Source organism: Neovison vison, chromosome 11, assembly GCF_020171115.1.
Source record: "Neovison vison isolate M4711 chromosome 11, ASM_NN_V1, whole genome shotgun sequence".
Taxonomy (NCBI): Eukaryota; Metazoa; Chordata; class Mammalia; order Carnivora; family Mustelidae; genus Neogale; species Neogale vison.
The window spans coordinates 161,541,433-161,554,906 of record NC_058101.1 but is presented as its reverse complement, the minus strand read 5'-3'; the positions used below and the strand labels follow the sequence as shown (position 1 = coordinate 161,554,906).

The 13,474-nt window shown below is 43.0% G+C and overlaps 1 protein-coding gene across 1 annotated transcript in view; it reads left to right on the top strand.

The window, feature by feature from the left end:
• Positions 1 to 13,474, top strand: part of DOCK5 (dedicator of cytokinesis 5) — a 206,866-nt gene that overhangs the window by 141,962 nt on the left and 51,430 nt on the right. Inside the window, exons 27-29 of the mRNA XM_044225113.1 lie at positions 4,262 to 4,357; positions 8,853 to 8,951; positions 11,975 to 12,069. Of these exons, the coding sequence (XP_044081048.1) occupies positions 4,262 to 4,357; positions 8,853 to 8,951; positions 11,975 to 12,069 (290 nt within the window). The remainder of the gene's footprint in view (positions 1 to 4,261; positions 4,358 to 8,852; positions 8,952 to 11,974; positions 12,070 to 13,474) is intronic.

Here is a 13,474-nt window from a genome sequence, read left to right as displayed (position 1 = left end):
GAAGAATCAGAGGCCTGTTTAGATTTTTTATGCAGAAACCTTGGCCCTCTTACCACTGGTGCTGAGAGGACTGTTGTAGATGTGCCTGAGCTTCTGAGATGCTTTCATTTTTATACTCTTTCTGACACCAGTCCTTCCTTTTGCAGCCTGGTGGAAATGATGCCTTTTCTCATCTCGCATCTTCTCCCTTACCTCCCATCCTCTCCAAAACCCTGGGGCTTCATCTGCCTGGATTTACCTTGTTCTAGAGATTTTACAGCCCATATTCTAGGCAGGGCCGCTCTCAGGAGGCTGGAAAAGTTGGCAGAATGTGTTTAGTTGTGCACAAACCATACCTACTGCCCCCCCCCAACAATGGTTGCCTGCCACCAGTGTTCCCACAGAGCAAGGAAAACACTCTTGGCTTTGCCTAAGCCATTCTCTTACCAATATGTTTAGGCTCAGTTCTGCTAAAGGAGTTGAAGAACACTCTGTCCCTTTTCCCAAAATAGCTAAATTCTTAGCTCACCTTTCAAGGCCCACCCCAGTTTGGCCACAGCCTGCCTCCTCTTCACACAGGCACGTCTGCATTTCTGCCAATTCACACCTCAGCTGTGGAGGTACCGGAGAATGCCATTGCCTTTTCCACCTACCCCCACCCTTTCCCTGAGCCCCTGTAGCCCACCTTAGAATTTGTGTTATTTATTGGGTATTTATTAATTAAAGGTCATGTTCCCCTTCCTCTTTTTTTTCTTAAGTGTGTTTCTAGAAACCAAATAAAATATAATAAGTTTCCCCAAGGAACTTTATGACTGGGGATTTGATTCCTAACCAAGGATTTTACAACAGATAAATAAATGTAACCAGTCATCTCATGATGATAAGAATATTTTTAAAAAGTAACTCCTATGACTCCGTAATCAAAGTACTAAAATGAAACTCCAAGCTCTAGCTGGCAACAGTGTACCAGGGTCTTCGGTTTAGTCAAGGCTCCAATGTGTGTATATGATCCAGGGTTAATCTAAAACATGGGAATTGGGCCATTTTCTGGTGCCAGTATTAGCATGTGTAGCTTTTATCCCTAGGCAAATGTGTATACGCCTTAGTTCCCCTTACATAGCATGGAGGAATTGTTCTGGATGGCCTCTTAGGTCTCTTCCACTCTGATGCTACCTTGTTTTGTTTTTTAAAGACTTTATTTATTTATCTGAGAGAGAGAGCACAAGTGGGGTGTAGGGACAGATGAAAAGGAAAAAGCAGTCACTTACCTGACCAAGCCACCCAGGTGCCCCATGTTTTGTTTTTAATATAATGTATTTTAATATAAATTTTTAATATTCAATTTATATTTAAATGATATATATTGCTATATCTGATATTAAAATAATATAATTTATATAGTATAACATATGTTTAAGTTATAAATATATTTATATTTATATAAATTTAATGTATAATCACAATAGTTTGTTATATTTATAAATATATAATTGTATGTTATTAAATATATATTTACATATAAGTAAAATATATAAATTTATATAATTTATATACAATTTATGTAAATTATATATAAAGTATATGGTTATACATTTATATAAATTTATATATTTAAATCTGTTTAATATAAATTTAGCATAACATTTATATTTAACATAAATATATTTATATATTATATAATATAAATAGATTTACTTTAATAGATTTACATTTATATTAAAAATAAATCTATATTATAAATATAAAATTAAATTAATTAAATTTAAGGATTTATATTTAATACAAAAATTTTAATATAATATCTTTGCCTGCCTTCATACATGCAGAAGGACCCTTTGGAAATGACTTGAACGTATTTACATTTTATGCTGAAAGATTTAATTGGCTTGAGGAAGCTTTTTTTTTTTTTTGGTCTTCCTAATAACGTTCCCTGTAATGAGCAGAAGCATTCAAGATTATTGATCTTGGAGCTTCTGTAAAATTAGTAAATTTGATAAATTTTTGGTGATGGTAATGATACGGCTTTATCCCCCACCAAAGCATTCTTAAATGTATAAACCAACCCTGTATGTCTTCCCCTATCCCCCCATTTCCTCAGTTAAAATTCCAGGCTCTGATTACTGACATGGATTCCTATGCCTTTTTTCAATAGTCCAGGATTCCTCTTTTCCCAAAGCTGTGTCTCCACACTGCCCACATTCTTCAAAGTCCAGCTGCTGTAAATCCCTGCCTGAGGTCGCTGCTGGTCCAGTCCTGCCCCGAGTCCCCCACTCTGCCACTTCCGTTTGTGCTCTCCTTATATCCTGCTCAAGGTCCTTCTCGTTCGGTATCCTGAGTTGTGGTTCAGTTCACAGACACGTCTTGAACAGTGCCCACGCTCCGGGCGCTGAGATAGGTCTGAGTGCAGCACTGACCAAGAGAGGGAAGCACCTGCCGTCGTGGAGCTGCCCTTCTAGGAGGATCCTGGGTTCTGCTCATTGACCTTCAAGCCCCAGCTCTCCAGCTGAGGTGAATCTTTGAAGGGCTCTGAGAGCATCTGATTCCGTTTCCTCCCTCCACCCCGGCGGGCGGGACTCACTCACCTAGCCAGGTCTGGGGTGTGGTCTCGGTATGGAATGAGGGTAAAGTGCCTCAACAGAGAGGCAAGGTCTATGGATCACGTTCCCTCAAAGAAATGGAAAGCAAGTGAATGTATAACAAAAACGAAGAAGGAAAGAAGGGAGGCATGACAGGGAAGCTAACAATACTTGATATTATAATGAAACTATATATAGCAGTGATTTAGTTATTTGAAGCATTAACCAGGAGTTTCAAAATATCTGTCATGAAACCAGAATGGATAAAAGCTTTGAAAGACAAGGTTAACTATTGCTAGCTTGGAGCCAAATGAGTATAACATCGAATCACAAGAAGGAGAGAAGGAGAAATAAAGAATTTGTATTTGTGGGGTGCCTGGCTGGCTCAGTCAGTTAAGCCTCTGCCTTCAGCTCAGGTCATGATCCCGGGGTCCCGGGACCAAGCCCCAATTCAGGCTCCCTGTTTGGCGGGGAGCATGCTTCTGCCTCTCCATCCTCCTCTGTGTTCTCTCTCTCTCTTTCTCTCAAATAAATAAATAAAATCTTAAAAAAAAAAAAAAAAAAGAAGAAGAATACGTATTTGTGAGGCCCTATTTATTGTGTACACCAACCCAGCTAATTCCTGTAATGGAACCTTTTTTTTTTTCCAGCTATGGAAACGGAGCCTCAACAAAGTTAAATAATTGCTCAGAGTGACACATGACAGTCAAAATACTAAATCCTGTGTTAGTCTTCTTGGGCTGCCAAAACAAAACACCCCAGACTGGGCAGCTTAAACAACAGATATTTACTTCCCATGGTTCTGGCAGCTGCAAGTCCAAAGTCAGGGTGCCTGTGTGGTCGGGTTCCTGGGGAGGGCCCCCTTCCTGGCCCGAAGATGGTTGCTGGCTCTCTGTCCTCACATGGATTTTCCTCAGTCTGTGTGTGGAGAAGGAAAAAGCCAGCTCTCTGGTGTCTCTCCTTATATTATAAGGACGCTAACCCTATAAGACCAGGGTCCCGCCTTCATGACCTAATTGGCTCCCCAAAATCCATCTCTAAATATCATCACACAAGAAGTTAAAGGACCAGCATATGACTTTTGTGGGTTTTGAGAAATTAATCTCTGTGCCCCATGCGGGGCTTAAACTCAGAACCCCGAGATCAAGAGTCACATCAGCTGTGGGGCCCTGTGGGGCTGACTGAGCCAGTCAGGTACCCCCAGCCTATGACTTTGAACACAAACATTCAATCAATAGCAGTCTCCTTGACTTGAATTTCTTGTATTTTTTTGTCCTACACAGAAGGTGGCAAGAACGTTGAATTTTTGCCTTTTCCTTCCTGTGCACATGCCTGTTTCTCCTGGGCCATCCCATGTGCTCAGCGTCAGGACTGACTTCTCATGCCAGGGGCGTCCTCCCAGAACTCTGTTGAATTGGTGGCCACAGTGAACTTGCAGTGAACACGGATGGTCTGGGTTACTAGGGAGGCGTTCTCCCCGACATGCCCACACTGTTTTTATATGCTAACCCTAATCATTTTTACTGATTCCCAAGTAACAGCATGTGTTCATCTGTGAACTTCTTTTTCCCTTTTTGGACAAGAGATTGCTTTTCAGGGAAGAGCCTGAATGAGGCTTAAGGAGAAAATTCACCTGTCCAAGGGTTTTTGAGGAAAAGTGAAGCTGAATCAGAAGAAGTGGGTCAGTTCCCATGTTTCCCCCACAGGGCCCCACTGCGATACACATCCAGCTGATAATGGAGCGGCTGCTGAGAAGGATCAACCGCACCGTGATTGGGATGAGCCGACAGTCTCCCCACATTGTGAGTATTGCGACAGGGGACCCCGCGGCCACCACGGCTTCTCAGTGTCCCAACTGTCCACTCCATTGGGAGTCCTCTAGACCATTCCCACAGGCTCCCTCATCCCAGTTCACCGTCGGTGTCTGTGCTCTGTGCATCATAGCTGCCAGGGGCCTTGAGCGGGCTCTAGAACTTTCCAGCCCTCCCCGAAGAGTGACCTTGGCTCTGATCGCCTGCAGATCTTAATTCTAACGCTGATTTTTCTCTTGAGGGGAAGTGCTCCCACAGGGTGGTGGGAGAGGTTAAGGGAGGAGAGTTATTGGGGGCCCTGTATACACAAAATATGCAGATCCATTCTTGAGGAACCTTTCTCCTACTGAAGATTAGACAAGCCTGTTGTAATATGTTCCAGCAGAGCCTGAGACGTGTGGGCCCCCCAGGTAGGCTAAGTTGGTACCCATTCGACCACATGCTCTTTTAATATTTGTTGACTATTTCATTTAAGAACAACACGAGTCTTTGTGAGCAGAAGATGATGGGTTGTGATGGCTGCATTTAGTCCTTCCTCTGTTATCTCAAGTAATTGTGTTCTAATTCTCACTATGTGGTGTGCATGCTCAGTCTGGATCTACCCCAGTTAGAATGATAATGGGAAAATTATTCGAGCTCCTAGCTGTAGTGATGATGATAGTAGTAGTCAGTAGCTGGTTTGGGTTTGGGTTTTGTTGTTTTTTTTTTTTTTTCTAATCTGCCAGAAATTATTTTAAGCACTTATATTTCCTCCTTTTTTAAAAAATAGATTTTATTTATTTGAGAAAGAGTGCCTGTGTGTGCTAGAGAGAGAGAGAGAGAGACCACGTGTGGAAGCACAAGTAGGGGAGAGGGGAGAAGCAGGATCCCTGCTGAGCAGGGATCCCAGGACCCTGGGATCATGACCTGAGCCGAAGGCAGACACTTAACCAGCTGAGCCACCTAGGCGGCCCCAGGGCTTTACACATCATGGAAGCCTCACACAGATCCCAGGAGGCAGTTCTTTCTTTGGCTGCATTTTTTAACTCAGGAAACTTGCAGAGAGAGGTTAGGAAACCTGTGTGAGGTTGCAAGACCACCAGGGGGTGAATTGAGGTTGGGGTCCCTGGCAGCCGGCTTTCTGCCTAGGCCGTGCATGGCAGCCACCCCCACCCCAGGCAGCTTACCAGGTAATACTTTCCAACTATGCACTCCAGTCATCAAGAGAGGAATTCTGATCAGTTCCATCTCCCCCCACATTGGATTTCCACTTCTGTGCTTGTAGATGGGTGCCCTATGGTACTGTCCAGCCCTTTTGGCTCAAAAAACCCACAAATGTTTGAAAGAACTTATGATTAGCATGTTTTTCAGTTTGCCCTGGCCTCTATCTCTCCACCTCCTGGATGTCAAATTAGATGAAAAAGTATGTTTGCAACCAGAGGTAACTGTTGGAAATCATGTTGCATCATTACTTATGATAGTTAAAAGCTATGATGTGCTCTTAGAGGACAGAAGGAAAAGAACCACCTCAAATGGCGACAGTGATTGAAAGCCATTCATTTATTCAACAAAGAGTTGTTAAGAAACTACTGTAAGCCAGGCACTATTCCAGACACTGGAGGTAGATTAGTGAACAAAACAGAAATCACTACCTTAGCAAAATTTATATACTAGCAATAACAATAATGAAAAATAAGAAGATACCAGAAAAGGGCAGACAGGGTGGGAGAACTACAAATTTAAATGAGGTTATTAAGAATGATTTTCATGAGAAGGGAAAATTTGGACAAAGACTTGGAGAAGAAAGAGGGATTAGTGTGGAGGTATAGGGAGAGGCCTTTCTGGCAGAGGCAATGGCCAGGGCAGAAATGTCAAGATGTGCCTTGTCAGATTCACATCTGGTGACTGAGCTGATCCAAACAGGAATGTAGAGAATCACCCCCTGGGTTAAGACTCAAGGTGATCCAAAACATGAAAGGATTCAGATCTCATACTAAAGGTGTAGACACTAGATGTACCCTTCGTTGTTACTGCCAACCCATTGCTGCCCTGTGTTTAAAGAACATGAGGGCAGGTTGAGAAATGTATTTAGGAAATGAGAGATTGGTTTTCAGGTAGTACTTAACATATCTTAATTTAAATATACCTGTTAAGCTTCTTCTGGTAGTGAAATTGTTCATTATCTTACAAGCTTCAGCCAACTCAAGAATGTTGGCTGTGTTTCTGAAGAGAAGGGTGGGGAGTTGAATGTGGAAGGAGCTGGATCCCTCTTGTGTTTCTGTTAAAATAAGATGATGGGAGCGGTTAATGCCTGAGATAACAGGGAGGGGTGGAGGGGTGGAGAGAAGCGAAGAAGAACTCAGGAGTAAGATAAACCTGAGAAGGGAAGGACCGACGAGACAAAGATACAGTCACAGAGAAACAGGCAAGTAAGTGATTGAGTATAGATATATGTCTTAATATAGCTTCTCCTTATACATAAGAATAGTTAAGAATTAGAGGATCTGTTAGAGGCGTCTGGGTAGCTCAGTAGGTTAAGCATTTCACTTTTTTTTTTTTAAGATTTTATTTATTTATTTGACAGAGAGAGATCACAAGTAGGCAGAAAGGCAGGCGGAGAGAGAGGGGGAAGCAGGCTCCCTGCCCAGCAGAGAGCCCAATGTAGGGTTTGATCCCAGGGCCCTGAGATCATGACCTGAGCCCAAGGCAGAGGCTTAACCCACTGAGCCACCCAGGCGCCCCAAGCATCTGACTCTTGATCTAAACTCAGGTCTGGATGTCAGTCAGGGTGTGAGTTCAAGCCCTGCACTGGGCGTGGAGCCTACTTAAAAAAAAGAGAGGGAGAGAGAAAGGAATTTTTTTCAGTAGGATCTGTGAATGAAATACATCATTTGAACAAAAGGAAAAACACTTTATGTCTGTCTCCACAGATGCCAAAATATATGTGATGGATATAACATCTTTTCTAAATTAATGGAAGGAGATGTTCACATGCAGTCACTAGGCAACTTGATGGGTCATGAAAAGGAGAATCAAGGTGTTAAGTCCCAACACTGTTGAGCACTTTTCTATAAATTGCTGCCAATATGATAACACATGCACACATGTATGTTTTATATATATTGAGAAAGGAGAAGATAATTTTCATAATTGTCATTTTTAGTGAAATGACTGCCATTTCTAAGAAGCCCAAGAGGCCTAACAAAATTTTAACAAAAGTAATGAACAGTTTGTTAAACTGTCCAGTTTCAGGATAAACAAACAATATTCAGTGGTCTGTCTATATAACAACAGTAGCTGTTTAGGGATCGTAAAAGAAAAAACCCATTTAACTTAGCCACAAAAATATGAGAGTAAAAATAAATACAAGATGGGGTGCCTGGCTAAGTCAGGAGAGTGTGTGACTCTTGATCTCAGGATCTTGAGTTTCAGCCCCATGTTAAATGAATAAATAAGTTAAAACTTAAAAAAAAATAAATACAAGATACACATAAATGAATAGCCACATAGATTTTAATATTTTATTTATTTGAGAGAAAGAGAGAGAAAGCAGAGGGTGGGGGGGACAGAGAGGGAGAAGTCCCACATCTGCCTGATGTGGGACTCGATCCCAGGACCCTGAGATCATGACCTGAGCCAAAGGCAGATGCTCAGCCGACTGAGCCATACAGGAGCCCCCAGAGAGTATTTGTTCATTGTTTTTGTGTTTAGGAAGTCATTCCTTCCATCCCCCAAATAGCTGTATATTCATCTTCTCAATGCCAATTCATTTAAATAACTATATAAATAAAGAGGGCGTTCCCCCTAGATATTTGCCCTTTGGCCAGAAAATTAAATGTGTGGTTCAAATGTGATTGGACGAGGGGAAAGCACATTGAATATGTAATGCCTGACTTCAAAAATAGAAATCGATGCTAATCATCAAGCCCTTCAGTCCCTTTCTTCAAAACCCGTCTGTAATCACACACGCATAACATGCTGGCAGGAACTGACTGAAGGATTCTGGAATTGGAAGAATGGAGTTGAAGTGCTCTAGGTGGGAGTACTCATTTCCCTGTCTCTCTGCTCTTTGTGCTCAGTTTTACGATCTCTTTTTTTCTCCTTGCATTCCTCCGAAATTAAATCTGTGCTATTTCAGACATTTCTCCACGGACTACAACTCTGAACAAGAAACTCCACGTCCCCAAGTCGTTGTTGTCCTCTAACCAGTGATCTAGCTGAGATCTCAGAGCCCATGTCCACTGACCTACAGGATTCTGCAGGTCATACTGTTAAAGGGCTGAGCAAAGCTCACCACATTCCTTGACTCAAACCTGGAAGGAAGTTATTTTAAGCAGAAACAGCAAAGTGTGTACCTTTTAGCCTTTGGAATGCACAGTGTTTCCAGGTTGGCAGGGTCCCCGTTTTGGTAATTGGGTGGCGACAGCCAAAGTCCCCGTGCACAGATCTTGTTTTGGCATCTGGGGGCCTCAGGGCTGTTGGCTTTGTGTCTCTTCTGTCCTTCCAGGGGAGCTTTGTTGCGTGCATGATTGCCATCCTGCGGCAGATGGACGACAGCCACTACAGCCACTATATCAGCACTTTCAAAACCAGACACGACATCATTGTAAGTTGTCTCCTCTGGTAACTTTGAGACCTCTTATATCTGGCCAAAACAAAAACAGAAGTGAGCATCCTGACTCCAGAATTCCCTTCCCACCCACCTCCAGAGCGGCATGGCTGTCCACAGTGATGACAAAAAGGAAAGGGTTGATTCGTGCTTTCTCACTGTGATAGCATTTGAAGACTATAAAACATGCAGCAGGAGGCCCTCACTCATCCTCTGAGTCTCTTGGATTTAGAGAGAACCCTCCTTTGGGACCATGTGGGAGATTTTTTTTGCTCTCAGAAAAGTAGTGCCTCATTTTCAGGGAGAGTAGTTACATCATGGCAAGGATTCTGTGCACAGTACTGCTTCGGAGATGCGGTTGGTGTCATCCTTTTCAGTTGTCCCTGGAAGGGGAAACAAGAAGAGGTCATACTTGCCCCTTGTAACATCTGTAAGGTGGTATTTGCCAGGGCAAATATCAGTCACCTTCAGCTGACAATATTCTGATCTCTTTGGTTTTCAACAAAAAAATTGTTCTCATGATAAGTAGTCGACATACAACCAAAGGTTGCCCAAGACACAAAGTTAGGCCTCTGGTTGCTTCCCCAGGACCCTTCCCCTTAGGGAATTGTTAGTGGCTGTTAACAAGTCCCTGAAAATACCCTCTTACATTATAAAGCAGTGGGCCAGACTCAGCTGGATCAGCAGTCCAATGTCCTATTGCACTAGTCCTTGCTGTGGACAGTCTCCCACCATCCATGCATGTTCCAGTCTTCTTTATGCTCTAGATTTTCTACTTTGTAGCTATAGGGTACCGGTAGTATGTGGCCTGTGCACCCAAGGGTATCCAGCTCCTTCTCTGCCAGTCACTTTCCTTTCTGTGAGGTCCACATGATGGAAAAACACACAAGGCACGGCAGAGGAAGAAAGTGCTGTTGAACAGTAGTGGGAGTCATAGTAGGACTATGTAATGGTGGTAGTAGTGATCTACTACCAGTAGTGATCTAGTGATCTACTCCTACTCAGTGAACCAGGCGGCCTAATCTGGAGGCCTCCTTGAGCCTCCATGAGCCTGCATGAGCCTGCAGTTAAGCTTCCTCTAGCAGGCAGCCTGGTGCCGGGACCTGCAGTGAGGTGATATGTCTCTGTGCCTGCAGAGACCAGGGGCAAGAGAATTAGGAACAGAGGAGGGGAGGGGGGAGGTAGAAGCTGAGGTAGCAGCGTTTCTCCTCCACAGGCAGGAGGAGGAGTCGGTTTAAGAACACAGGCTCGAACATCCGGATCTGGGTTTGAATTCTGGCCATTCTGCTTCCTTCTGTGAAATTTTGGGCCAGCTATTTAACTTCTCTAAAGCTCAGGTTCCTTGTCTATAAGACGCCACCTATTTGGAAGGTTAATGTAAAAGGGTATCAATTTGGTGAACACCTGGTAATCACCAAGCTTTGTGCTTGGCCTGAGGTTAATGCCTAGGCAGCTAGCTATTTACAGGAGTAATTTTACTCTTGTCGTGTAAAATAAAGTTAACCCCAAAATAGTCTAGCGACTCTTTAAAAACTTCCTTCGGAAAGCGTAGAAGAAGGAAAGTCATACTAAATTCAAGCTCTTGACAATTTGGCTCCATTGAGTAAGCAAAAATAAACAGGTTTAACTCCTGTCTTCCAGGACAATGGTAAGCTCTTTCCCCTGTATTATCTAATTTAAAAAGGATTAGTATCCACCTGAGGGAACTATGGTCACCAGGGGCAAGCTTGAGGGGTATAGCTACTGACCGTCCTTTCCCTCCCTCCTGCTGCCTTCTGAGTAAATCATTCGAAAGAATTTGGAAAGTGGGAGATAAAGTAAGGCCTGGGACAATCTCTGAATTACCTTTATTATACCATCACTCTTTGCGATTAAGTTAGTTTACCAAGAGTTGAATGTAGAATCAGCATCAGGAGTGAATTACCAGCCTCTAAATTTAATTCTTGCTTCACAAACCACAAATTCTTACTGACTTGAGAGAGTTAATAGAATAGTTGAGAAATTGGTGCATTTCTCATGAACTCATGAAATATGGCCATCTTGAGGATCGAAAAGTTTGACGCTCCATTGAACTGTAGGAAGAGTCAGTGGTCACACAGACGTCACAGCGAGGTTTGTTCCCATTCCCGGTGCTGTGTGATGTCCCAAGTGACGGAAGTCGGCCATCTTGCCCACTGTCTCAGAGGAGCATCCTTAGAAATAGAACCCAGGCCTCCTGCTTCCCAACTCCTGCATTCCTTCTGCTTCATGATGTAACTCATGAGATAGAACCGTACGATTTAGTGCCAGAGGATTTGGCCTGGGTTTTCAACTCAGGAATCCAAGTGGAAAATGTCTAAATTTAACTAACTAATAAATAAAAAGCTTTTAAAACTTTTTAGCTTTGAATTTCAGTCCAAATTGTTCTAAGTTGCTTTTTGCTCACAGTCCCCTTCTGAGTCGAAGAGCTGTTCTGCAGATACTGAGCTGCGTGTTCCTTTGTTATTAGTTATTACTGTTGTTGTGACCCACTGCTGCTGACACTTTGGAAGGACCCCTCAGGCCCCTTCCCCCAGGCTACCATGGGAACGTTCCTGGAATAGGAAGAATCATGACTTTGCTTTTTATTTATAGCAGGTTTCTTCTGTTCTAATAATAATAAAGGAGAATTGGGCTCAGAGTTACAAGAAATATCACAATTGCTGATAAATTCAGTTTCAGTGCAGTTGATCTGTTTGGACAAACTCGGCAGCAGAGGCCTAAAAATACCATGGCTCTAAATTTGGGGTCCAGAACCCCAAGTTCTCTTACCCGCTCTCCAACTGCCCAGTTTCTATGGCCTTAAGCAACTCTTTTACCTTTTCACAGCCTCAGTTTTATCATTTATAAAATGTGGACAACTTTTCTGTTCTTGTTGGATCCCTAAAAACCCTCATTAAAAAGATAGGCTGTAATCGAGGGCAAGGGACATCTTGTTCTGAAGCTGCACTCCCTCTTGTCACCTAGTTTTCCCCCAGATGTTCCTCTGTTGTTCTCTGCAGGACTTCCTCATGGAGACTTTCATCATGTTTAAGGATCTGATTGGAAAGAATGTCTATGCCAAAGACTGGATGGTCATGAATATGACTCAGAGCCGGTATGACACCCTGGGCCAGGTGTGAGGCCTTTGACCCTGAGTACTTGGTTCTTGTGACCAGGTGACCAGTTATCTGACCTTCAGGGAGTGCTGCTAAATCTCTTGGTGGGATGCCATGCTCTGTAGAGTAGTAAGGAGCCTCCTGTTCCTGGGATGCTGGTTCTGGGATCACGGTCTTGCCTTCCCCCGGGCTGTTGCAGCTGTCCTGTCCCAGGCTTTTCGCTCGGGTATAATCTCCTCATTGCCCTCCTGTCCACCTCCTCCCTGGCTCTCCTATAGCGCCTTTCCGTGGCTCCGTGTGGCCTTCATCATCATGACAGGACAGGTGTCTGTGGCCTGGGCCACCCTGCTTTTCTACCCTTACCTTCCACTATTTCCCTCGATAGACAGCCTGCATTCCAACCAAATTGGCCTCTTCCTGCTCCCTGGACATGTTCTGTGCTTCCTTTTGGGCTGCTGCTTCCACTCACAGTGCCTTCCAATGTAACCAGGCCCTGGCTGTCAGCATGCCACCATTGAGCGTCCTTCTCAAATGCCATCTCCAGAGGAAGCCTTTCTGACCTGGACATGGCGTTCTCTTCCTTTGATGTCCTGTACCCCTTTGACAGCCCCTCCGCCGAATTTTCCGTCTTCTTTGTTGGGTCATGGTTAGATTTATAGGTTGCAAGTAACCCTCACCAAGTTGTAAACATCTTAAGACCAGGAACCCTCTCTTTCAAGGCAAAATCTAAAAGCCAGTGCTTGCAGTTATACTCAGTATACTGTTATACTCTGTATACTCACTGAGTATAAAAATACTCAGTGAATGGGAGTAAAATGAGCTGAATACATATATCTTTTCAGAGTTTGAGAATTTTATGTGTATGTGTGTATATACATACACACACATTTATAAATATATATAAATTATAAATATAAATTATAAATATATATAAATTATAAATATATAAAAATATATGATTTCAGAATTGTACATATAATATATATATGATCATATCATATATAATGTATCATTATATCATAGTTATTATATGATGTATATAATATTAAGATTTCAGAATTTTTTGGAAGAAGTAAATAAAGTAAATCATTCTAACAATTGTTAACTCCACATACCTGATTAGAAAAACCCTTCTCAACTACATACAGGTTAAGGAAAAACTCTCATTAGTATCTCTAGACTTGCAAAGACAAGCATCGCAATAGGGTTGAGGAGCCCTGAAGCTCCGGGGACCTGGTTGGTCATCCCAGCTCTACCCTCAAGTGGCTAAATTGTGATGCAGCCTTGAGTGGCTCTTGTAGTCCGTTCTAGAAACTGCACTTGAGTGTCCTGGGCCATCTGCGCTGGTGTTGGTCTTTGATGACGTTGGTGGAGCTGATGGTCTCATGTTGCCGAGTCCAGGTT